The sequence below is a fragment of the Lynx rufus genome, unplaced genomic scaffold, assembly GCF_022079265.1.
Source record: "Lynx rufus isolate CCGP_SWC_20201006 ecotype Redwood Valley unplaced genomic scaffold, mLynRuf1.p SCAF_4, whole genome shotgun sequence".
NCBI classification, from domain to species: Eukaryota; Metazoa; Chordata; class Mammalia; order Carnivora; family Felidae; genus Lynx; species Lynx rufus.
Genome location: NW_025814856.1, coordinates 16,439,737 through 16,465,184, shown reverse-complemented (window position 1 = coordinate 16,465,184; position 25,448 = coordinate 16,439,737). Strand labels below are relative to the sequence as shown.

The 25,448-nt window shown below is 50.9% G+C and overlaps 2 protein-coding genes across 8 annotated transcripts in view; both read left to right on the top strand.

Moving 5' to 3' along the window:
• The window catches only part of SMARCC1 (SWI/SNF related, matrix associated, actin dependent regulator of chromatin subfamily c member 1), a 173,726-nt gene extending 168,509 nt beyond the window's left edge, over window positions 1-5,217 (top strand). For 4 of the 5 annotated variants that reach the window (XM_047094682.1, XM_047094681.1, XM_047094680.1 and 1 more), the window contains 2 exons: window positions 631-807; window positions 3,042-5,217. In XM_047094682.1, the coding sequence (XP_046950638.1) occupies window positions 631-807; window positions 3,042-3,139 (275 nt within the window). In that variant the 3' untranslated portion in view covers window positions 3,140-5,217. Of the gene's footprint in view, window positions 1-630; window positions 808-2,488; window positions 2,772-3,041 lie in introns of those variants that run through there. The other variant, XM_047094679.1, reaches the window with a different exon arrangement.
• A 6,091-nt stretch (window positions 5,218-11,308) lies between these two features.
• CSPG5 (chondroitin sulfate proteoglycan 5) lies at window positions 11,309-24,910 on the top strand. 3 transcript variants are annotated; one of them, XM_047097168.1, is made up of 6 exons: window positions 11,309-11,405; window positions 12,008-13,121; window positions 16,100-16,288; window positions 18,111-18,247; window positions 24,525-24,550; window positions 24,737-24,910. In XM_047097168.1, the coding sequence occupies exons 1-6, from the start codon at window positions 11,309-11,311 to the stop codon at window positions 24,896-24,898; spliced, it is 1,725 nt and encodes a 574-aa protein (XP_046953124.1). In that variant the 3' UTR covers window positions 24,899-24,910. The 3 variants fall into 3 exon arrangements, with proteins under 3 accessions (XP_046953124.1, XP_046953125.1, XP_046953126.1); XM_047097169.1 differs by lacking the exon at window positions 24,525-24,550 and having other exon boundaries at window positions 18,111-18,186; XM_047097170.1 differs by lacking the exons at window positions 18,111-18,247; window positions 24,525-24,550 and having other exon boundaries at window positions 24,737-24,862.
• Window positions 24,911-25,448: the final 538 nt, after the last annotated feature.

The following is a 25,448-nucleotide window of genomic DNA, read 5'->3' as shown; positions in this document are numbered from 1 at the left end:
AAAGAGATGAAGGTATTATCCATTTTTCTTGCTAATCCCCCACAACCACCACCACTGTGGTTCTCTGGGGCCAGTGCTTCATGGTGGGGTTTTGAAGGAGAAACTTTTTTGTGGACAGGACTTGGAGATTCTGGTCAGAATCGCTTTATAATGTTGATTTCAGTTGTGACCAGTACCTTTTCAGATATTTCCTCCCACAAAGCCCATGTGTAAAGCTCATTCTTAACTGAGCTGCTATCCTCAGACTGTGCACTGATGTGCTGTTAAAGTCCTCTCCATCCCCTGTGGTCTGTCCTTGGTATTTTGTGTCCTCAGGAAGATGTATGACCACTGTCCACCCAAAGTAACCAAAATGACAGCTTTTTTTTAGGGTGTTTTTCTTGTAATGATTCTTCAGCTGCCTGCCTATATCAGTGTTTAGGGTAGTCATTCACTCCATAGATGCCCCATTATCCTTCCTCCTCTTCCAAAAAATGAAAATCTGGGCATAGAGATTATTACAGATTATTGTTCTTTTGGTATTTCAAATCCTTTGGAGGGTTAGGTATTTGTATTTAGCATTCTTGGGCATTGAATTGATCCCTTTCTTCTTAGTACACTTACCTTAATACTTTAAATCTCTTTCCACAGGTCAGATACCAGGCCCAGGTTCCATGATCCCTGGGCAGCCCATGCCAGGCCGCATGATTCCCACCGTTGCAGCCAACATCCACCCGCCTGGGAGTGGCCCAGCCCCTCCCGGTATGCCTCCAATGCCAGGAAACATCTTAGGACCCCGGGTACCCCTCACGGCACCTAACGGCATGTGTAAGTAGCGTGGTGGGGGGAAGCATCACCCTAGGGTCTCTCTGGGAGGGCTGGAGACAAGGGACAAAAGGCTTTGTTCTCTAGATTATCTATAGTGTGGCAGGTCCGTGGACAGTGCAGCCTGTGACAGGGATTCCAGAAGATCGATCTGTGGTCCATGCTCTTCACCGCCCCTGATGAGCAGGTGCACAGGTGACGAGTGCAAATGCTTGCAGCATTTGGCTGCATGTGCCATAACCTTTGTGGCCTGCACTCTCGACACTGAGGTCTGTGGGGAGGCCAAAAGGTCATTCCTCACCTGCTCCTATTTAAGCCGGTCTAGCTTGAATCTTATTAGACATACTGAGCTGCTAGTTGTTTCCCTACAGGAGCCTCTATGGACACAGGTTTCAAAATTGGAGGGTCAAAGAAAGAAAAAAACAGTTTAGGGCAGAAATAACAAGTTTCTCATATCTAATCCCGGATGGCGGTAGTAGCAACTTAGACTAAGGAGGGAGTATTGAGGGGCTATGTTGAGAAGGAACAGGAGGTCCCAGCAGACTCCATGGAGAAGACACAGTGTGTGTCTGGCAGGTGTATGAAGCCAGTTCCTTGCTCTCCCCCAGTCCTGGCCTCCAGAAGACTGCTTCAGAAGCTCTGACCTGTCCTTTACTCCTGTAGATCTTCTCAGAATGGTCCCAAAATGCAGTCAGTAGTGGCCAGATAACCTAGCCACGTCTTTAGTCCTGGTTCATTTAGATGTTCACATATGTGCCAAGGAGTCAACTCCTATTGACGGTACCGAGAGCAAGGTCTCAAGAATTCCTAGTCTCCAGGAGCTGTAGTTGGGAAAACAAGAAACGAACAAGTGGATAGTGGTATACAGGATTTACCACAAAGTGCCTGGAGTGCGCTGCAGCGCTCAGGGAGGCTTCACAGGGCCAGGAGGCAGGCTGCACAAAAGCTCATCTCCTTTCTCTCTGGGCCCCTAGGGACTAAGATAGTGTGGGAGCATGGAAGAAAGCCGTGTAGCTGGGTATAGGATCATGACAGTAGAAAAAATGATCTCCTTTGAGTCCCGGTCAGAGGTTGTAGTATAGGGATACTTCTTTTCCTTGGCAAGAGAACCTTCACGTCGTTAACTTACAGATGGTAGGCAAATGTGTCAGCCTGCCAGGAGACTTGCCCATTTTGCCATCCCAGTTGCAAGAGCTGATATCACTGGTCTTTACCACTGTCCAGGATTTCATCCTGAAGGGCCGTCAGGGGAGCACCTTGAGAATATGGAGGGTTTCAGGTCCCCACTACCTGCCACAAGTGAGTGTTTCAGGGATTCTGAGCCACTGACTTGGCTGTTGGGTACCAGGCAGGCCTCCTCGGCCAGGGTGCTTCCTCCCTTCAGGCCTTAGTTCCCCCCCCCTGAAAAGAGGACTCAAGAGATTTGACCAGTGGGCTCTCTCTCAGAGCTTTGAAGAGCTTTGGCAGTTTGGTGGCAGTCTCTTGGGGGGAAGGTTGGATGAACTGACCGGTGAGCAAGGCTGTGCTTGAATTATTTATTTGTTTCATATGTTTTTATTTCTGACAAAATCAAGAGGTTTTAAAAGCCCTGGATTAAATAATCTCTAGGGTTCCTTTGTACGCTAAGCAGCTAAAGTTGAAATAGGAAAGAGCCCCAGACACTGATACTAATTGTTCCCTTCAGGACCTGACCTAGTTTTGGCCAAAAATCCAAGGACTGCAGTTCAGGAGCTGTGGGGCATCCCAGGACTGTCCACCTTGTGAGCAGCCGCCTCGAGTGAAGCTCTCTGGCCCTGGTGGAGACACTTAAATCAACAAGAAGTTATTGATAATCTATTTTGTGCCCACCTAGGCCAGGCACTGTGAGAGAAAGAAGACACAGAACTTGCCCAGGAAGGAGCTTATCATTTAACTGAAGAAATAACAATTAGAACCATCAAAATGCAATAAACTCAAAATACACTTAAGTTCTGACAAGGTCTGGAGTGATTCTTGGAAGGGGTGGGCCTCGCCTTGGAGGAGGTTGGGACAGATTCAGACACCCCAGCACCTGAGCGGGGACCTGGAGGGCCAGTGAACCTGAACTGCGCAGACCGCAGTGGCAGCAGTGCCACAAAGTCTGTGTTAATTGCCTGCTGCGAGGAAAATTACTTCCCGTGGCATTTCTCTCTGAACGGGCTCTTCCCCAAGCCCTTGCGTTTCCAGCAATGATGAGTCCCTCTTGGCTGTGTTTGCAGATGCCCCTCCGCCGCAGCAGCCGCCACCGCCTCCGCCGCCCACGGATGGAGTCCCTCCGCCTCCTGCTCCAGGCCCACCAGCCTCGGCCGCCCCCTAGCCTGGAAGATGCAGGCCGCGTCCACGCCCGGCGCCACCGGCTGGAGTGCGGATGACGAGACTTGTGTTCCTCAGCTTCCTTGGGTTTCTTTTAGGATTTTTCTCCTCACAGCCCCAAGCACGCATCCCATATTTCCCCATTCCTCTTGCCAGCCCTCTCCATGCTCTGACACCTCTTGTGTTAGTTCCTCAGCCAGTACACAAGGAGAGGCTTATGGTGACAGTGTGCCCTGGTCATCCTGACAGTAGCCCGCATCCCCCACAGCCTGGTGTGGGGTATGCGTACAGTTTCTCCGCAGGTCCTGTCAGCATTAGATTTTGATGTCCGTCATTTTGGCTCCCCCACAGTTTTTTGCTTTGTCTTATGTGGATAATGCTTTATAATCATTATCTTTTTTTTTTCTTTTGTCATTGTTGCTTTAAACGAGAGCATCCTAAGTTAATAGGAACCAAAAAAATGGTGATGGGCAGAGGGAATAGCCAAAAGGAACATACCTAAAGGCATTATAAGTGACCTTATTTCTGCTAACCTGAGCTGAGATTGGTGCTGATGGTGAAGTTTCATGAGACTTTTGCCCCACACAGACGCACCAAAATTCGAAGAGATGGGGAAGGGACCCCACTGATTTTATTCCCAGCGAGGACCATGAGGGACCTCCACCCTGAGTAGCGGAACACGCCCCTTCAGTCCCTGGTAGGGTAGCGCACAAGCGTTAGAGCAGACCCACTCCATCCCTGGCCCACCGGTTTGGCTTTCTATGCAGATGGTTTGTTGGTTTGGGGGAGGGATTTGGGGAGGCATTCCTTAGTTCCCTAGACTAGCCAGGAAAGCTGTAGGAGTCTAGGGCAATGACTATCGAATGAGTCTAGTCCACTATTCACTGCTTTGTACACTCATTCTTTTTTTCCCTCTTTCAAAAAACCTTTAAAAAGGAAAAAAAAAAAAGAAAAAAGTAAGTAGATAGTGCTAAACATTCTAGCTCATGGAACTTGGTTAGGATGGCTGGGGGTTCAAGTCCCCAAACTACCTCTTGCAGTCCAGGGTGAGTGGGGTTTAGTGAAGCGGTACTTTAGGTTTGGGATGGGATTGGAGAAGTGGGGCGGGATCAATGGCCTCTCATACCTTCTCCCTTCCCTTTCTGAGATCTCACATTCCATCTGTCAGGGTTGTCAAGGAGATGCTGGGGGTACCAAGGAACCCAGTTGGCAATCAGAGCATCATGCTTTTGAGGGCTGGGGTACTCGGAGTGGGAGATTGGAATGCCATTCCAGAGGAAGAGCCACAAAAATGCCTTAACTTGAGCCCATTTCAACCCCTGCTGATGAATGACTTGAGAGTTCTTGGTTTTCTCTTGTCCTTCCTGCCTTCTATCCTTCTGTGGATGGGGGAAGGGTGTGTTTGGTGGAGCTTGATTTCCAAAGCACCTGGCCTCTTCATGTCACACTCTCAAGTGGCAGTTTCATTATTTAGAATGCAAAGTGGAACACCTTTTGGGTATCTTTTTCTATATATTCTGTAAAGCTTTACATATGAGAGGATGTAGGGAGGTATTTGTAAAACACCTCAACTTTTTCTCTTAGTATCAGAAAGCAAAAAAATAAATAAAACCACAATTAAAATTTGCCTTTCAAACCCTCAGGTGTTGCCTCTAACCAGGTAGCCCCGGTTAACATCAGAGTACTGGAACCAAGGAGACCTTGTTCCTTTTGTGTGTGTGTTCTAGACTCTCGGAGTGGAAATGAGCTCGTTCCTGCTGGAGTTTGATTCCAATGCATTTGCCTCCAGAAAGATCCCAGTGCCTTTTGACAGTGGCCAGGGTTTTTTTTCCCCTATTTCCTGCCAGTCTTTCCCAAAGGAAACTCATTCCAAATACTTACCTTTTCCACTGGGTTCTTAGAAGGAAAATGGAATTCTGGTTCATACTGTGGTCCCTTGTAACCTCAGGTCTTTAATGTGATCGCTTTCAAATTTAAAAGATCCAGGTGGAAATATTTTTACTATGCTGGTAACAATTCTACAGAATACCTGAATTCTTAACACTGTTATGTTTCAATATAAGTGGTGACTTTTTCTTTTCATGTCTTTGATCTGGTTTCGTTCCTGTAATACAGCCACCCAATTTTGTGGGGGGGGGGGAATAATACGTGGGGTTTTTTTTGTACAAACGTGTTTCTCAGTGTGGTGTTATTTTGGAGAAGGGAGTTTTGGAAGATTGGAGGAAATTGATCAAGAAGGCCTAATCTCCCTTTTTCAGTGAATAAATAGAACGTTTCTGGATTCTAGTCCCATTCTCTGCATTCACCCATCAGTCTCTTCATGTGTCCTATGAAGAACCTAAATATTCAGCCCCACCCAGTCCTGGTCAGCAATTAAAGTTCAGTGATTCGGGGCCTCCTGACTGACCATTTCATGACACTTAAGGAGTACACAGTTAAATGTGCCTTGCCCACTGTTTGTTTCCATGGTAAAAATGAAGAAAGGAGTATGGCCAACATCCTGACCCTGCCAAGAGAAGAATGAGTAGTTTTGCTTTGGCAAGCTAGAGAATGTCAGGATGCAATGTAGACAGCCTCAAGTTGGAGGCAGGCCTTAAGGGCAGTTAATTCTGTGAACCTTGATACACTTTTAAGGACAGCCTTTGAGCACCCACAGATGCAAACCCTGTGCAGAAGACAGAAGCCATTGCCTTCAAGATGCTTATGAACCCAGTGAGGCAAAAAAAGTGGAATCTGGGTCTGCAGAGAGGTGAACGTTCGGCTTCTCCCAGAAGTGTGCCGGGCCAGTTGTGCTTTGCTTTCGGACCTGTTCCGACTCTTCCCTCCAGTAAGGGGTGTTCAGGCCAGCAGGGTCCCCCAGAGTTCCATTGCTACCCTAGGGTGATGAAGGAGGTTAATCCTTGATCCAAGTTAAAGACTGGTTTATAAACTTGAGTGTGAGTTCTATTTAAAGCATAACAGGACATGTACAATCAGTCAATCTCTCACAGTCTCCTCAGATCCTTACTGTGGTGTGGTTCCCCCAAATGTGATTAAGGACAGCAGTTTTCCAACCTCAGTATGGATCAGGGTCACCGATAGGATTTTTCGCATGCAAGCAGCTGAGCCCCGCCCTCAGAACTGATTCAGTAAGTCTGGAGTGAGTTCTGAAATTTTGTGTTTTTAACATATTCCCAGGGGATCCTGATGCACCTGATCAAAGGACCACCCTTTGAGAACCACTACTTAGGAAGGCTGTATGGTAGAGCAAGATCTGTACGGTTCCTGACAGTCCATCCTATGAGCTCCATTAGCCCAGTTAACATTTGCAGGCATTATGTGCCAGGCATTGGACCTTGCATGCCATGAAATAATAACTATGAATAAGGTAGGCAAGGCCACTGCACTCCAGGCTGCTTATGCTCTTATGAGGTGGAGGAATACCAGACCCAAAGTAGCTAGTAAGAAATAGGATTTTTTAGAGAGTGCCAAGTGTTCCTGAAGAAAAAGAAACGGTGTAATTGAGCTTTCTGGGGGGTAAGGTAAATAGTCTGTGAATTGTATGTGCTTTCACAATTTCTGTCCTGTCCTGTCCCGCTGGATATGTGGTAACCTGAGGAGGGTTCATCTTTCCAGGAAGACCTCATCCTAATAGAGCACCCTTTTGTCTGGATATGCAGTGCCAGCCCTGAGATGGAAACCCCGCTGCTTTCTGTTCAACCGTTCCTGGAACATGATGGCACTTCAGTTGCTCCTGTTGACGGAGGACTTCTTGGGGACAAGGTCAAAGTACTTTGATCCCCTGTTAATGGGTTATGTCCAGCCAAGAAAGTCACTTTGCAGAATGGGATGGAAGCCCAGGAGCCCTGATGTTGGGTCTCCTTGTGAATGGCCCCCCTGGACTTCATTTCCCTGTGGCTTGTTTTTAGGCCTGCCACCTCTCCTATTAGGAAGCACCTTTGACCCTGAACTTGAAACCAGAGCTGAGACAGTAGTGACTAAAGGGGGAGAGTCCTGTGAATCAGCTTAATCAGAGGTTCCAAAAACAGCTGGAGCTAGCTCTCCCCGCGGATCCCCCAGCCCTCTCCCAACTCGTGAGACCCCAAGGAGGGAGAGCCTTTTCTGATCCCCTCTTCCTGTTCCTCACCTGCCTTGAAGAACTAGAGCCATCTTTATTCTCTTGTGTCCCCAGAGGCCTCTCGAGGACCTTCCACTACAGACCTTTAGGGTATAGCCTTTGCAGACTTCAGCAAAATAGCTATGCCTTAATACAGCACTGTGACCACCACCTTCAGACAACTGAGGAAAGAAAATACCCCCCACTCTCTTCTATGGCAACCTCCCACCTAAGGTGCTCTCACTACCACCAGATGGTTCCTGAGGGAGTTAGGAAGCAGCAGTGACATTGGATGGTAATAACCCCGTTGCACAAGCTGATTTCCATGGCTGATTTGGCCCTGCCACTTACGGATTTCCCATGGCCATCCAGATTGACTGGCATTCCTTTTTCCGGTCTGCTTATTGTACAGTAGCTGTGGGTTCCTGAGAAGCACTTGGAGAGGTCACCAGCTGGGAGAGGCCTAGTTGCTCCATATCTGATGCTGTGTTGGCTTGTGCTGTGTGGCTTTCTCCCAAATGACTTGGCTTTAGGGTAATGAAATTCAGGGGCTTTTGCAGCAGTCTTGCAGCAAACCCACTGCCTGCCTGGACAAGATGCCCACCTCTAAATTGTCACATGCTTTTCTAGGATCAATACTTGTACAATTGAGAAGAACCCAGTTCCTGCGTGAGGAGGTGGTTGTCAGCGCAAATAACTCAAGTCCCTGGCCCTTGGTTCTTCCCTTCTTCCTGGTAATAGTGCAAGAAGGTCCACTACCAGCAGCCCATCCTCCAAAGTGGTCAGAGCTGACTGCCCTGCAGCCCAGAACTCTCCTGGCAGGGGAGAGGCCATGCTAGATGGCCCTTTCTGACTCTGACTTAGGACATGAGTCTGGATTATTGTCACACTCTACCCTGTTAAGAAATCATAGCATTAATGTTTCAATGCCGAGGTGTGGGTGTTGGGGTTGGGAAGAGAGGCAGGGCTTCCATTCTGCCAAGTGAGGCCTGACCTCTGCATCCTGATCACTCTTATGAAATGAAGCAAGAATGAAAAGGTTTGAAATCAAGATCTTAGCATAAGTCCTGGCCTTACCAATCTGTGTCAGTGTGCAAATGTGCAAAATGGTAAGGTATTTGTAGCATGATGGTGAAGAACGAGACAAATTAAGAGTACAGTACTAGGAAAACTAAAATGACAGTAGTTACTACTGAGGAACCATGCTGCATCCTGTCCCGATGAAAGTATGTCCCAGCCATGGCAACCAGAGCAGCTCCTGCCCTGGACAGCCCCCTAGTTAAGCTAGAGGCTTTCTGTGCACATGGAGGCAGGCTGTAGCCATGGCAATGGGCCTTATGCCTGCTTTGGTACTGGAGGCAGGTTGCCAAACCCAATAGGAACCTCCGAGGCATATGGAATCTTCATAAAGCATCCCTGATGCCCAAATGCAAAAAACTTGAATGGACATGGGCACAAGCTCTAGATAGAGCTAATTTTCCTTTTCTTTCACTCCTATGTCTTAACCACTGTGCCCAGAAAAAGTATTGCATTCACTGGACACTATGTTTACCACTTTCAACATATTTGAGTTGAGTTACTGACTCTCCCAAGGTCACACAGATCTGATGCCGAATCCTGCTGTGTCACACCCCATTGCACGATGAGCTTCCATCCATCTCAGAAGTGTCACCAAACCAGGTATGCTGTGCTGAGTTCTGAAACTGCTGGTGAGGTCTGCTAGGGAGGATCAGAATGAAAGTGAGTGGCAACCATTGATTTAAAATCCCAAAATGAAGAAGGTTAAAATTTGTCTCCCAGGAAGGGAAGAAGGTCGTTGAGGAAGGAGACTTTCCATATTTCATTTTATACCATATGCTCGTTATAATTCAAAAATTGAACTTAAGGGGTGTCTGGCTGGCTCAGTTGGTGGAGCATGCAACTCTTGATCTTGGGGTTGTGAGTTCAGACCCCAGGCTGGGCCGTGGAGCCTACTGAAAAAAATTTTTAATTGAAAATAAAAATATATTTAAATATTTAATAAAATATTTTAAAACGAAAAGTAGCTCGAGTCTTAACAAAGAAGTGGAAGAATGGCCCCGTTCAGACCTTATGAAAAACACGTGAGTAGGTGTCATACCCCAGACCTCAAAGGGACCCATCCTTGAGGCATCCTTCCCACACAGACTGGCCTCAAGAAGGAGGAGATAGACGTGTCCACCAATATCCTCCACTCTGACAAACCACCACTCAAGAGTCCAGGAGACACAGAGAAGCAGAGGAACGCCTAAAAACATGTACATAGGCCAAAAAAGAATATACAGGGATAAGCTACAGACAAGGGAAGCGAGATGGGGTTGGAGGCTGTATTAGTGCCTCTGTGGCCAACCAACAAGTACAAAGCCCAGCCTGACCCTCTGCTCAGAGAAGGTGGTTGTTCCAAACTGGTATTTACTGTCCCCAGAGGCAGCAAGAAGCCATGTGGAAAGAGCCTCAGGAAGTCAGCCCCTTTGCGGAAAGCTCCAGACCTATGGTTCTGGGGTGGGAGTACCTGGTTGCCATTCATTTGTTTATGCTTCTACACCTCAGGGAGCCTCCCTGTGCCTGACCCTGTGCAAAGTGCCTTGCAATCCAGTGGGGAATTATCGTAGACAATTCAGTGACAGGTTCGCAGAGGCAAAAGGTGACAGGAACTGAGCTTTCTGGGGTAAGGAGTTTGCCAGGCAGACCTGGAAGGAAGGGAACACCAGGCCTGCTTAACCGCTGCAGTAGTTGTTTCAGTGAGAGAAACACACTTTGAACCAAGGAAATCCCATCCAGAGCCACACGCTAGGACATTAAGGGATAGATTCTCCAATTTAGCCATCTATGTGGCTCCCTAGTTACAGAGATGGGAGTGTCTCAAATACCAGGGGTGTCACGTCTAAAGTTGACCCTGAATGTCATCATTCGGGTCATTAACACATCAGGAGGTAGACGGTTGCTTTGGGCAATAAACTAGGTAACTAGGCCACAACTCTCCAGCCAAGCAGGGCTCTGGGGATGAGGGGTCCCTGGCCGAACTGAGCTTTGGACGGCCCGCAGACTACTCTAACGCTGGGCCTCGTGCCCGCGCGTCCATAGGCTGTGATCTAGGCCATTTGGGTCTGTCCAGGAGCTTTAACTTTGGTGACCTGGAGCACATGGGCGGTGATGTATCCTGGGAGGAAGGGACCAGGATTAAAGGCCGCTGTCCAGGCTGCCCCGAAGAGGCAAGAAGGAAGGTGGGGTAGTCGCAGTCTGAGCAAAGTCTTGCCCCCTGCCCCTGGGATGCGTTGCGGCGGGCCTGGCTGTGCAAGGTATGGGCTTTGGCTATGGACGGATTAGGTCTGATCCGATTAGAGCCCGGGCCGTCGGCTTCGCCCCCTTGCCTGGCGCTGCCAGCGCCCGCCCGCCCTCGTGGACACCCGCAGACCTCCCCGAGACCCTTCCCCTCTCCGAACACGGCATTGGCGCAGAAATCTGAGAGGCTCCGTGCACCCCGGGCTCGGCTCATTTCCACAGCTCCAGCTCGGGCTTCCGCCCCCTGCGGCCCTTCCGAGCCCCGCCCCAAGCTTGCGGGTGTCTGGGCCCCCGCCTCCGTGCTCGCCGCGTGGCGGGTGGGTTCCTCGCAGGTGGGGGGCCCGTGCCAGCTCTCCACGGGGAGGGCGGGCCCCGCCCCACAGGTCTCCCGCCCGTGCACCTGTCGGCTAACGCCACGCACGGCGCTGTGCTCCGCACCCGCGCTAGTCCACGTCCGTTTGTCTCGGCGTCCCGAGCCGGGGGTCTGTCTGTCCCCGGCAGGCGGATCGAGCGGGGCCGGCGTCAGAGCTACGTGCGGCGGGGCGGGCGCGGCGGGCGGGGTGGGGGCGGCGCTGAGCGCGGCAGCGGCGGCGCGGGGAGGCGGGGAGGCGCGGCGCTCCGGGGACAGCGGCGGTCGGCGGCGGCGGCGGCATGCGGCTTCTCGCGCTGCCCATCGTGGGCTGAGACGGCCGCAGCGCGGGCGGGAGGCGCGGCGGCCGGTGAGCCGAGGGCGCAGCCAGCCGGGCAGACCGCGGACAGCGGTCGGGGCGCCGCGCCATGGGCCGAGCCGGGGGCGGGGGCCCGGGCCGGGGGCCGCCGCCTCTGCTGCTGCTTCTGGGGGCCGCGCTGGTCCTCGCCGCCCGGGCCGCGCCGGGTAGGTACCGACTGCGACCAGGACCCCCGCGGCCCTCGCGCCCCACCCTGGGCCAGGGTCCCGCTGGCCTCGGGTACAGGCGGAGTTAGCGAGCTGTGGCAAGGGGGCGGGGCAGCTCCTTGCCCGCGACCGGGGCGGGGGAAGGGGCGCGCGAAGAGGTGGGATACTTGGGGGAGGCCGAGGGGTTGGGGGCGGCCCCGGCCCGGGTGTTCGGACAGAGGTGCCGGTTGGGGGAGGGGCCTGGGTGGGAGGGGCCTGAGGGTGAGACTTCGGGGCGGGACCTTGAGGTGATGGGGCCATGAGGATGAGAGTTGGGGCGGGGCCTGGCGTGGGGCGGGACCCTGAGGGTGCGACTTTAGGGCGGGGTCTGGAGGTGAGGTGGAGCCCTGAGGGTAAAACCTCCGCCTTGGGCGGGAGGTGGGAGCCGCCGCGGTTACACTGCGGGCTTGTCGGGGGCGGGGTATGATGGCCGAGGGGCGGGGCCTGAGCGAGAAAAGGGCCCGGGCGGGGTGGGGGCGGGCCCTTGGGAAACGTTGAATTGGTCTCTTCGGGTGGGCGGGGGGCGGGGCCCTGACGCCGCGCCCCCTACCTCCCGTCCACAGCCCGTGAGGCTGGCAGCGCCGTCGAGGCCCACGAGCAGGTGAAGAGCATCCTGGCGAGGGAGCCGACTGCCAACGAAACGAGGGAGAAGGCCGGCCCACCAGCAGCTGAGGAAGACGAGACCTCGTGGACCGCACCTGGCGGTGAGCAGGCCATGATGGGGCCTAGTGTCGGGCCAGAGGAGGTGCTGGAGGCGTCGGCAGCGGTGACCGGCGCACCCTGGCTGGAGGCTGACAGCCCTGGCCTGGGTGGAGTGACCGCAGAGGCCGGCAGCGGCGACACCCAGGCCCTTCCAGCTACACTCCCGGCTCCCAAGGAGGCCCTGGGACAGTCATCGATGGCCCCCTCCATCCCCAAGGCTACAGAGGCCAGCAGACCACCCTCCCCCACACCTGGCGACATGCTGAGCCCCGGCCCAGAACACCCCAAGGAGAGTCCCTTGGAGGTTTGGTTGAACCTGGGAGGCAGCACACATGACCCTCATGGGCCAGAGCCCACATTCCCCTTTCAGGGCACAATGGAGCCCCAGCCAGCGTCAGATATAATTGACATCGACTACTTCGAAGGATTGGATGGTGAGGGCCGTGGTGCCGACCTGGAGAGCTTCCCAGGGTCGCCAGGAACCTCAGAGCACCACCCTGATACTGGGGGAGAGACCCCTTCCTGGAGCCTGCTTGACTTATACGACGACTTCACCCCCTTTGATGAATCTGACTTCTACCCCACCACATCCTTCTATGATGACCTTGATGAAGAGGAGGAGGAAGAGGAGGATGACAAGGATGCAGCGGGAGGTGGAGACCTGGAAGATGAAAGTGACCTTCTGGTGCCTACCGAGAAGCCTGGTCTGGGGCCCGGGACTGGCCAGCCTACCAGTCGGTGGCATGCTGTCCCCCCACAGCATACTCTGGGGATGGTCCCTGGCAGCAGCATCGCCCTCAGGCCCCGCCCTGGAGAGCCAGGCAGGGACCTGACCCCAAGCGAGAATGGCACTGAGTGCCGCAGCGGCTTTGTGCGACATAATGGCTCCTGCCGGTCAGTGTGCGACCTCTTTCCAAGTTACTGTCACAATGGCGGCCAGTGCTACCTGGTGGAGAACATAGGGGCCTTCTGCAGGTAAGGGTGTGGCAGGCAGGTGCACAGGGGCTTGTAAAAGAACTCCTGAAGAGTGCATGTGAGGCAGACTCAGCAAAGAGGGGGATGTGATAGGCACAACTTCCAAGAGGTTGTGTGTTCCCAGGCCAAGAGGATCAAGAGACGTTCACTCAGATATCTTCTATGGGGAACTACTTCTTAAATGTACTTCCTGTGATCTCATCACAAGGAGAGATTCCTCAGAAATAAGATTTTGTATTTCCCCCAAGCTTGTTTTCTTTACCAAACCACTAAGCTTTATAAAGGCAAAGGGAGGGGACTTCTCTAAGGGTTTTGGAAAGAGGTCTTTACTGGCTTCAGGTGTTTCGTTGGAGAGTTCCGGCTATGCTAGCAGAAAAAGTAGGCCTATAAGCCTACTCTGGAAGAAAGATGGCTGCGGAGCACTCCCCCTGAGCCATGTGTGTGGCTAGAGGAAGACCCTATCTCCCTGCAGGGCATGTGTAGGGAGGTGGGCATGTAAAGTCAGAGTGAGGACCTTCTCATTGGGAGCAGACCCCAAAAGCAGCCATTCAAAAAGGTCAAGTCAAACAAAGTATCTTCCCTGGCATATCAGATGTGGTAGGGTCTCTTAATTTGGGGTAGTGGATTTTTCCCTTCTACCTTGATTTTTGTCTTCCTTGGGATACCCAGTGCAGAATGTTTTGAAGACCCAGAGAGGTTAGTGTCTCTAAGGACATAGACTGTAGCCACCATCCCATGCCACCTCAGGAATACCTCATACACCTGCCGTCATGGCGTGAGAGCTCACTGGCTTTTTGTGGAAGAATCACAAGTCAGGGGTGATGTGGATAGTTTCCTTGTCTCCATCCTCTACAGGCCCTAGAAGTAGAGTAGAACCCCCAGATTCCTCTGGTACCTGTTTCCATTGGTCCTAGGAGGAGAATTTATGTAATCTGGGGGTCTCTTTAAATGTCATTCCTGATGTTTCTCTTTCTTGGTTTTTTTTTTTTTTTTTTTGGAGGTGTGTAAAGAATTCAAATTCTGTAGGTCTTGATGTTCTGATAGAAGAATAACATGTAGAAGGTGTGAATGTTGTGCCTTTGGCATTAAAGCTTGACTTCTAGTTCCTTCTTTCATATAAATGATCGTGAGATGATTAGGGTCAGTCATATAGGATGTGCCCACACGGTTCTGATTGGAGTAGTCTAGTCATTGCTAAAAGGAACCATGATCAAGAAATTATGGCAACAAGACCTTGCCTGTTGGTTAAGGGCTACCAGAAATATGTGGAAACCCTGTGATTTTGCTCCTCAAGCTTTCGTTAGGGGAACTACAGTGATGATTTTAGCCTGGGAGCAGTGAAATCATTATCTTCCATCCTATCGGAGGCCCGCATTTTCACCTTCAAAGTAGTCTTTTCCTATCACAGTATGAAATGTAGGGTCCTTGCTGCTTCTGGAGAGCTAGAAAAGGTCCCAGAACCTCCTGGAGCTCTTGGGACGCCCCAGTGAGAAATTAAGTTTGTCCTTAGTAAGCTGTGTGGGTGTGCTGACCAGGGACCCTCCAGTGGGTCCTGCCTCAGAAGGACTTTTCCATAAGTCTCCCCTCGCCCACCTTCCCCACCCCCTCAGCCCCCCCCCCCCCTTGCTCACCTTCCATCCCGGGGTCACTCTCCGGCCTCCCCCCTCCTCCCCCAGAGCCTCCTCCTCCCACTGTGCACAACCAGGCTTGGCTGTGGCCCGGAAACTGTTTTGCATTCCACTCACAGGAGACTGCCAAGCCCTCAGTTGCAGACTGCAGCATGCCTTTGTCTCCGCCGCCCTGGCCCACTGCAGGGAAATGATCGGAGCTACAGCAGAACTTCTCCAGAGCAGCAAGTTAGCAGGATCTTCTTTCCCCGCCCTCCCCAGACACATAGCCTCCCTGGACTGCAGAGGGTCAGTTGGAAAAGAAAGAATTTCCTGTTAAGTCACATCTCCCCACCCTATTCCGGAGGTGGAGGAGCCCAGTTCTCCAATGCTTAATTTCCCCATTCCTGGACCCCTTTTCTCTTGTCTGTCATTCACCCTGAGGTTCATGTCCTCCCTCATTTGCCTGCTTCTGTATCCTTCCACATCTTTCCTCTTTGAAGCAGCCTGGTTCCCATGGAAACAGCAATGTCATTGGAAGAGTTGGAGCCTGGGAATGTCCCCAAGGGCAAGAGAAAGTCACTCAACAAAAGGACTAAAACCCACCCAGAGGGTTGATTCTCACTGTGCTTTCCTGACATTTCTCATGGTAATAGGACACGAAGCTTTAGGGACAGAATTTTGGGGGCTGCGATAGGAGGGGAATGTACATCCATCTTTGTGTTCGTCCTTGTCTGTCACTTCCTTACATTTTGGCGTCTGGATAGCCTGGTGAACTAGATGGGACTGCAGAACAGCAAGATAGGTTCTCACGTGCAGAGTGGATTGACTGCTTTTGGAGCCAGAGGTCCTATTATCTTGTCTTTCACCCAGAGCCAAGGGCAGGTGGAGCTGAGAGAATCCTGTGATTGTCATTGAGGCTGCGAGGGGGAAAGCCAGGGTTCCCATCCTCCGCAGTCACTTCATACTCATGGGAATGACCAGTTCACTCAGTTTCTCAGTGCCTTGTTTATATCATGGACCTTAGCGCTGCTCTGACCACTTCATGGGACGTCTGTTTAAGATTTACTTAAATTCAAGTTAGTTAACATACAGTGTAGTACTGGTTTTAGGAGTAGAAGCCAGTGATTCATCTCTAACATACAACACCCAGTGCTCATCCCAACAAGTGTCCTCCTCAGTGCCCGTCACCTCATGGGGTGGTTGTACAGAGTCTCAGCTGTGAGGCCTGCACAGATCGGAGACATCACACTTCCTCAACACAGTCCCAGGAATGGGCTGTTGAGGTGAGTATAGGGCTCAGGGACCAGGCCCTCGCTGTGGCCACGGCTGCCTGCCTGTCATCTCAGTCTCTCTCTGTCGCCGCCACAGGTGCAACACACAGGACTACATCTGGCACAAGGGGATGCGCTGCGAGTCCATCATCACCGACTTCCAGGTGATGTGCGTGGCCGTCGGCTCGGCCGCCCTTGTACTGCTCCTGCTCTTCATGATGACAGTGTTCTTCGCCAAGAAGCTATATCTGCTCAAGACAGAGAATACCAAGCTGCGTAGGACCAAGTGAGTCTGTGTGGGCCCGCCCCACCTGACCCTATGTCTGCGCCCCTCCACCTGCTCCAGGGACATCGTCACGAGGGGCCCAGGCACCTGCTCTACATCCCTAGTTGTGTTTTTCACACCAAACACTCATCCAAGTGTATCCATTCCTATGCGGGATGTGCTGGCATTGCTGTAGAGCCCAAGACCCCGTGGCCCCTCTGCCGCTGTCTGGCACTATTCCCGACACCCCCACACCCCGGGGATAGATGGTGCTTAAAGAAAAGGCCACCAGTGCACCTGGCTGTGGTCCCCCGTGTAGGTCACTATGCTCAGCCCACCACTGGCTGACTGCACCTGTTTCCCAGGGCTTTGTCTGTCATGGCCGGTGTGAGGATTCCACTCACACATCTACAGGAAGGAACCCCAGCTCCCTCAGACCTGCTGTCACTCGGTACGGGCTCTTCCTCCACGAACACGGAAGAGAAGGGGCTTGGCAGTGCATTGCTGTTGAAAACTTGTCAACCCTTGGTTCGAACAAAAGTGCAAGGAATTTAGGGAAATCCACCTTACCTCTCCTAAGCAGAATATTGGGCGTGGGAGGGGCTAGGCTTAACTTCTGCTGTGGATTTTAAGGGCCAGATGGGAATAGAGTCTCGTGTCAGCTTCTCTCTCAGCAGAGGAGTGGCTGCTGTGTGCTTGTGACAGTCAGCATGCATTTGCCTTTACATCCGTGCCTTCAACACTTGGACGTGACCTTATATGCTGAGAGAATCACTCTTAGCACTGAGCCAAAGAATGTCCTAAAGTGTCACTGGAGTCAGAAAAGGAGGAGGTGGCAGTTCAGCTGCCTGGGGGCCCGTGAGAAAATTTATGCAGAACTGTCCCCAACCTCCCTTTTACCCTGTTGCCCCCTTATCCCCTCCCCCCCTGACCTGAGACCCCCTCCAGAGAATGTGACTGAAGGACTTTCCCTGGGTCCTGGGAAAAGGACAAACGCCATCTGTTGTTGCTCCTTTGCTGGGTAAACTCATGCAACGTGCACTCGCTGGCCTTTCAGCTCACCATCCTGGGGCAGAAGGGATCTCTCCATTGTGCCTGTGCACTGAGGCGGGGCCATATCTGTGCGTGTGATCACAAGCCAGGACCCTTGTTTCCCCATACCTGCACCCAGGACGGCTGCAGCAGAGGGGAGCAGAGGGAGAGGGTGCGACCACCTATCAGGATAGCTGCTGAGGAGGGTGGGGGAGAGAAGGGGCAACTGCCAGGGGGGCAGCAGCCAGAGACAGGGCCCGTTCTCGGCCTTCCTCCCCTAGCAGGCTACACATTTTGTACAGAGCATGGCCCCCGTGCCCCTTCAGCTCAAACGCTGTCACCCTCATTTCCCAGGGCCGGTTACCACTCTGATAACACCACACGTAGCACGACAGATACTGCTGTGCTGTACTGACTCTAAGATACACATCGCCCCCGCCCCCATATTCACATGTCTGAAATTGGTCGCTTGTATCTTATAACCACTGTTGGCCAGATGCAGTCATGATGTAGTTGTAAGTGCCTGGCGTTCACGATCCTGGCCAGAGCTGTTCATATCACCATCAGTTCTTTATCTAATGTCACAATGAGCTACTTCCAGTATATAATAAACGCACTAGGTGATAAGAAAGTATTGGATCACAGTTTAAATGGTAGAAGTTTTTTTTCTCAGCGGTCCAGCAAGTAATGGCACATCTTATTACGGCCCGTGGCATTTGATGAAATATAGTGTTTGACCCAGGAAGCTCTCGTCAGGTTTGGCCGTGATCACTTCACTCACATTTTCCCTGCTCTCTTCTATCCTAACCAGCAAATTCCGGACCCCGTCTGAGCTCCACAACGATAACTTCTCCCTCTCCACCATTGCCGAAGGCTCTCACCCAAACGTAAGGAAGCTTGGAGACGCTCCCCGTACCTCCTTCCCCCCTGCCCTCACCTTGGCTCTCTGTGGTAACTTGTCTGTCAGGTAACTCGTCTTCCCCCCACAACTCCCCTCAGGCTAATGCACACCCGGCCCCTACCCTGTCTCTGATCTATTTCCAAGTGAGTGTGGAACCCCTCCCCACAGCTCTGGAGGTCAGCTCAGGGTGACCTGCTGGGACCGGGATTGTGGGACTGGGAGCAGGATGGCGTGTCACTTCCTTGATGAGCAGAGTTACAGGTAGTATAGAAGCTCTTTGTCTAGGAGGACTCCTGATTTTTAGCTTCGTCTAGACTTTAGAAGTCTGATTGGTCTTTCTCCTTGTCTCTCTACTTTCTGTATCAAGAAGAAACACTCTGCTTTCATTGAGAGGGAATTTCCTGGCAGGCACTGAAGTGAATGGTAGTTGCTCTTTGGGATGAGCGCAGAAACCTCTGGATGGCTAGGAAAACAGTGTCCTTTATATTGTTTAAGCACCCTAAAACTGGCAGGCATATATCCACTGGTGAGGGTAAGGTAAGCACATAACACTGGTGGAAGCATGAGTCTGGGAGTAAGTTCTCTTCTTAAGAAGATGGGCTCGTAAATGTCAGTTGAAACCCAATAGAAGGTCCCAATAGACCAGTTTCTAAAGATCCTGGCTTAGTGTGTTATCTGGACCAGACAACCAGTTAAGTACTAGATACTGTCAGAGAGAATTTTATAAATAAAGCGGAAACCATCCAAGCTCCAGATCGTGTCACAGCCAAGTCCAGGAATTCGGCACATGGCTCATGCTACCGTATGGGACAGCACAGATCTAGATCGTTGTTTTCCTTTTATAGATGGGTAAAGTGTAGCCCCCAGAAGGACAAGAGAGAAGAATAGTAAATGGGACCTTGTTCACCAAACCCCAGGAAAGAAGAACTTGGCCTGGTGGAGGAGGAGCAAAGAGGTCCTTTAAATAAGAAATGAAAGAGGTTAGTTTAGGATAATTTTTTGAAGTCTTTGATATAAAGGGTAGAGAAACAACAGATATTATTTTACTTGGTATGCATCAAGATATTAATAAGTTCAAGATGGACATAATAACCAAGGAAACAAGATGTCTTATAAACTTTAATCTTGATAAACACATTCATCAGCCCACAGGATATAGGCCTGTGCGTATACCCCCTTCCCACCTAGCCCAGCGCCTCGCGGTAGTATGCATTCAGTCATCTGTGGAATACTGGTGACTGATGGCCTGCTGCAAGGTCTTCTGGTTCTGTTGTCTGGTCTGCCATCTCATACATGTGGGGCAGCAGGTCAGACCTGAACGATGGTTCCTCCAGTCAGGGTATACATTGTCCGCAGAGTGCAAGTGTCTTAGGAAAGTTTCTGACACATACATTTTCTGTCACCCCAAGTGTAGAAAGACTCCTTCCCTCTTCCCAAAGAGGGAGAGGAAGGAATTAGCTTTTCTCGGAGGTCTCGGTTGCATGAGCCAATACAGAGGTTTCCAGTTCTTCTTGGCTGACCCAACTTTGTGGAAGGGACAGCATTTGTCCATGAACGTTCCCACTGACCTTGAACTCAGAACATGACAAGCCTTAAAAACGGAGTGGAGCAGGGACTGGGCAGCTATGGTGGACTCTGCTGAGAAGGGCCGTGGGGTTTTCTGGGCAGTGCTCAGGACATCTCTCAGTGAAGTGGCGGCAAGATGAGGTTCTGGAGGTCTCTGTCACCTCTTGGATCTCGAAGGTCATTCCCACCTGGCATCTTTCCCTCAACTTGTGTCCCAGGGGACATCATGTCCTCTCTGCCAAAGCCCTGAGCATGAGAGGGGATGCCTGTCCCGTCCAGCAGGGTGTGTACTTGTGGATTTTCTACCTTCATCTCTTAACTCTCTCCACCTAGCCCAAAAGTCAGACTTGGTCATACTGAAGGTCTTGCAGGCACTGGCAGTTAAGACCGTTGCCACTTTATTATGACGTGAAGCTCTATCTGTTGCTCAGCCGCCATATTGGCTGCTTACCAGTGATGCTAGCAGCAGGATGAAAGCCGGGAGATCTCCAGGCGAGCTGGGAGGGGGAACCAGGTGCCTCCAAGTCACACCCGCCCATGTAGTCTCTGCCACCTCCTTCCCCTCACCCCTCAAATGCCCTTGGTATTGAAGGCTCCGAAAATTTTGGAGAGTCCTACTTATCTTAATAGAGGGGTTATTTCTTTTACATAAGTGAAGTGGACTGAGTGGGTCATTTTCCCCACCCATCTCCAGCGATCTCTACAGGCCACACTCTGAATGATTTCAGACAACATCTGGGAAGGAGCCGCTGCTGGTGTCTGTGCCGGCGACACTTTCCCTCCCCACCACGGCTCCAGTGGCCTCGTGCGGCTCCTCGCCTGGGTTCCACAGCCAGGGAGCCAGTGGCCGAGAGTGCGTGGGCCCTGGAGCTGAGCAGCCAGCCCCCCGAAAGGAGCATCGGGGAAAGGGGAGGAATGGCTAGTGTGTGGGCAGCACAGCGCGTGGGAAGTCACCCGAGTCCCACGGCAAACGCTGCACCGTCAGTGAAGGTCGTGGATATAACTTGGCCTTCCTGAGATTTGACAGACCTTCCAGGATTTCAGTCTAGTAATTACTAGACTTGTCCATGGGGTCCTTTAGTCCTCCCCTGTTTAAATCTTTCTTACTCCTAGGCTCGATTTCTTTCATGTATTTGGTAAAATACTGACTGTCCATCCCCTTCTGAGAGAGATTTGTGTCTGGACAAGTGGGGGTGCGGGCCTGAACCCACACTACCCCTGGGCTGAAGGATGTCCATTTGGCTGGGGTGGAATGCCGGGAAGGGGGACGCAGAGCAGTTGCCAGGACTTGGGCCAGATGGAGGGCCAGCTCCGTCTCCACGAGTGACCCGCAAACCAAAGGCAGACGGACCCTCTGCAGAGGGTTTCAGCAGCCCTAAGCTTAATAGGATCTAGTTCTGGAGGAGACACGTGGATTAGGATAGCTCCATCTTGGTTTAGACACTGCCTCACCTGTGCTGTTTGTTGGAAGTACTTAGCTTGTCTAATAGCATCGTGGGATACATACGTTCCTTATTTTTAGAATATCCATATCCCACCTATCGGCCCAGAAGTCGGTTTTCTCATCTGTCTATATCCCATGAGCCCTCAAGGGGCCAGGCTTCATTTGGGCCCTCACCTTCATGGCATCACAGCTTAGATGTCCAGATCTGTAAACACCCCTAAATCTACTTTTCCTCACATGATGCCCCTGTTTGCCCTCAAAGCCTGTCTGATGTCAAGGATGGGGTGGGGGGAGCAGGATGTTGAACAGCACGGAAGTGAGTCCTGTCCTCGTGAGAGGGTGGGTGAACACAGGCCATCCTCTCCTGTTCCAGGCTTGCTGTGATCCAAAGTCTGTTCTATCCAGGATCTTTACTTTTTTTTTTTTTTTTTAAGTTTATTTATTTATTTTGAGTGTACTTGGGCATGAGTTGGGGAGGGCAGAGAGAGAGGGAGATAGAGAATCCCAAGCAGGCCCCGTTCTGTCAGCCCAGAGCCCAACAGGAGGCTCCAACCCACGAACCCTGAGATCATGACCTGAGCCAAACCAAGAGTCGGACTCTTAACCGACTGAGTCACCCAGGTGCCCCGACCCAGGATCTTTAAGGGCCCACCTCTCAAGCTTCCATGCCCAGTGTCTTTCCCCAAACCATGCAGAAGTACATGGAATGAAAATTGCAGTTCTACCCCCTCCCGCTTCCCTCTCCTTAAAGCCTGTGTGTGTACGTGTGTGTACGTGTATACGTATACTTAATATATCATGGAGATCTTTCCATCTCACCACATCTAAATTTATGCTCTTGAAAAGGTTTTTTTCTAAATCTCTCCCAGCAGTAATAGAAAATATCAAGTACCTGAAATCTGCCTCAACACTATATGAAGTTCATTTCTTCTTATTCTTGTGGAGTTGTGAATGGGGAACGTGTGTTCCCCTGTTGTCCATAAATCATTCCTGAGGTCTTTGAAACTGTATTATAATGCTGTATTCAAGCCAGTCTTCTGAAAAAGTGCTAAGTGAGGCTGGGAGCAAAGGGAGGTGACAGTGGTTTGTTTAGGCACAGGACTTTTGAACACCCATAGTATCCTGTATAAGCCTGAAGCCTTTCCCTACCTTCTGTCCAACCAGTCACCACCCTGACCTAGTGCTGTTATGGGTCAAACTCAGTAGCAGTCAGCACGGGCAAGGACTCGCCACAGTTGTGTGGAGACTGTCCTGTTCCTTCAGGATGATGATGACCATCAATTTTGGAAGTGGTTAAACCAAGAAAAGTCTGAGCTAGCTGGTCAGATAGCAACATTCTCTACCCTTGTGGCCACTGGTGAGCCTGCCTGGGTGTTCACCCAACCTCTTTGATCAGCAGAGTTCCAAGCACTTACAATAGCTATTTGGAGTGCCTAAGAAGGAACTGAGGCCAGCTGAATCACACTGGGTATATAGGCATATCTCCAAGGTATTGTGGGTTCAATTGCAGACCACTGCAGTAAGTGAATGTCAAGATAAAGTGAATCAGACAAATTCTGTGGTTTCTCAGGGCACATAGAAGTGATGTTACGGCGTGTAATCTAGCAGGTGTGCGATAGCACGTTGTCTAAAAAGATGTACGTATTAATTAAAAAATACATTATTGCAAAAAATGCTAATCACTATCTGAGCTTTCACTGAGTCATAATCACTGATGGCAGATCACATAACAAAAAAATAATAATGAAAAAGTTTGAAATATTGCGAGAATCACCAAAATGTGACACAGAGACACGAGGTGAGCAGTTGCTGCTGGAAAAATGGCACCCACAGACTTGCCTGCTGCAGGGTTACCACGGACCTTCAGTGTAATAACATTTTGGGGCGCCTGGGTGGCTCAGTCCGTTAAGCTTCCCACTTCGGCTCAGGTCATGATCTCACCCTTCATGAGTTCGAGCCCCTCATCGGGCTCTGTGCTCAGCTCAGAGCCTGGAGCCTGCTTCAGATTCTGTCTCTCCCTCTCTCTCTCTGCCCCTCCCCTGCTCGCAGTCTGTCTCTCTCTCTCAAAAATAAACCAACATTAAAAAAAATAAATTTAGGGGCGCCTGGGTGGTGCAGTCGGTTAAGCGTCCGACTTCAGCCAGGTCACGATCTCGCGGTCCGTGAGTTCGAGCCCCGCGTCAGGCTCTGGGCTGATGGCTCGGAGCCTGGAGCCTGTTTCCGATTCTGTGTCTCCCTCTCTCTCTGCCCCTCCCCCGTTCATGCTCTGTCTCTCTCTGTCCCAAAAATAAATAAACGTGAAAAAAAAATAAAATAAATTAAAAATAAATAAATAAATAAATTTAAATTTAAAAAATTTAAATTTTCAATGAAAAGAAACGGCAGTGTCTGCAAAGCATAATAAAAATGAGGTGTGCCTGTAACCCCCAGATGGCCCTGCAGGAAAAGCACGGCAGGAAGGCCGGTGCCACTGTGGGAGTTCTCTGAATGCCCAGAACACAGACCTGGAGGACTATGTACTGGTGTGGGATTTCCAGAAAACCTCTGACAAGCAAATTCAGTTCAGGGCCAGGAGCTTGTCACAGGGCTGCAGGCAACGTACATGGAGAGACATGCATACATGGGGCGGGTTCACGTCAGAAATGGGTGGGAAGCTAGCCGCATGAGTATTGTGAGTATTGTCTGACGCGAAGCTGCACGAGTACCATCGAGGCGGCCAGACTCACCTGGGCATGGATTGTAAGTTAGCATCTTTTTTTAAATTTTTTTTTTTAACGTTTATTTATTTTTGAGACAGAGAGAGACAGAGCATGAACGGGGGAGGGGCAGAGAGAGAGAGGGAGACACAGAATCGAAAGCAGCTCCAGGCTCTGAGCCATCAGCCCAGAGCCCGACGTGGGGCTCAAACTCATGGACCGCGAGATCGTGACCTGAGCTGAAGTTGGACGCTTAACCGACTGAGCCACCCAGGTGCCCCTAGCATCTTTTGGTAGATCAACTTCTCCTGGTAAAGGGGCACGCACATCTCTGGCCTCTTGTCAAAGGAAGTATACTTGCCATGGGGAGAGGGGCCCTAGTTTTGCTGGGAGCAGCTCTGCACCTGACCATGGGCCTATTCATGCCCTTGACTAGGGGAGCTCCCTGACCAGTATCTTTCTGGGAAAGCAGAGCCACAGCAGGATGGAAGGCCCTGCCCAAGGGGAGCTCTGAGACTCTTGAGGGGCCAGATCAAGTGTTAAAGGGACTATTTCTCTCCCCCTTCCCCCGCCCCCTCCTCCTCCCCTCTGAAAACCTCAGACTGGCCTCCATTAAAGGGATTTATAATCCGGTTACCTGCCAGGTTTCATCCCTGTCTGGCTAGTGTTTTTTTAGGAAGACATTCCTAGAAAGTAGCTGCTAACGAGTCACTTTGGTCCATTCGAGTCTTAGAGCCTCTTTCTTTCTTCTTTCAAAAGCCTAGAGTGTTATTTGATCCCTCTACCCACTGTCTCCTTCATGCCCCTCCTCATCTTTTCTCCTCTTCCAGGATGACCCTAGTGCTCCCCACAAAATCCAGGAAGCTCTCAAGTCCTGCCTGAAAGAGGAGGAGTCATTTAACATCCAGAACTCCATGTCACCCAAACTTGAGGGTGGCAAAGGTGACCAGGCTGACTTGGAGGTGAACTGTCTTCAGAATAACCTAACCTAAAGCAGAACAAGAAGAGAGGAAATGGGGGGAGGGGGGGTGCGGGGAGAAACATGACCTCCTCTTGTACAGAGTCTATTTCTTGTAACCATTTGTTAAACTCTTTTCTTTTTCTGATCTCATGGCATGCTTTGATGTATTTTGTACAGGAGGGGAAACACACACACACACACACACACACACACACACACACACACACTAAGCAAAGAACCCAAACAAAATTGCATACATTGGGTTGTTTTGTCTGTGCTGTCTGTACATTGCTTCTGCTGCTGTGATTTCTAAACCTACGCTGTTATTCAACTACTTTTTTTTTGTACTTTGACCCACCTTTTTTTGAAATGAGAGTAAAAAACAAAGTTCTTGAAATAAAACTTTTTAAAAAGCCATTTTCCTAATGTCATTGTGTCCACTCACCACCCATGCTTGTCAGTTTGAGTTTGAATTCTTACCTTCACTAAAAGTGTATATTTGTACATGTTTGAAATCCCAGAAATGGTCTATATATTAGCTTAGATGACCATAACAAAATACCACAGACTGGGTGGCTTAA

Coding starts and splice junctions, on each gene's coding strand:
- CSPG5 (XM_047097168.1), top strand. CDS start 11,309: ATGGGCCGAGCCGGGGGCGGGGGCCCGGGCCGGGGGCCGCCGCCTCTG. Junction 11,406..12,007: donor CGCCGCCCGGGCCGCGCCGG/GTAGGTACCGAC, acceptor TCCCGTCCACAG/CCCGTGAGGCTGGCAGCGCC. Junction 18,248..24,524: donor TGCCCTCACCTTGGCTCTCT/GTGGTAACTTGT, acceptor CCTCCATTAAAG/GGATTTATAATCCGGTTACC.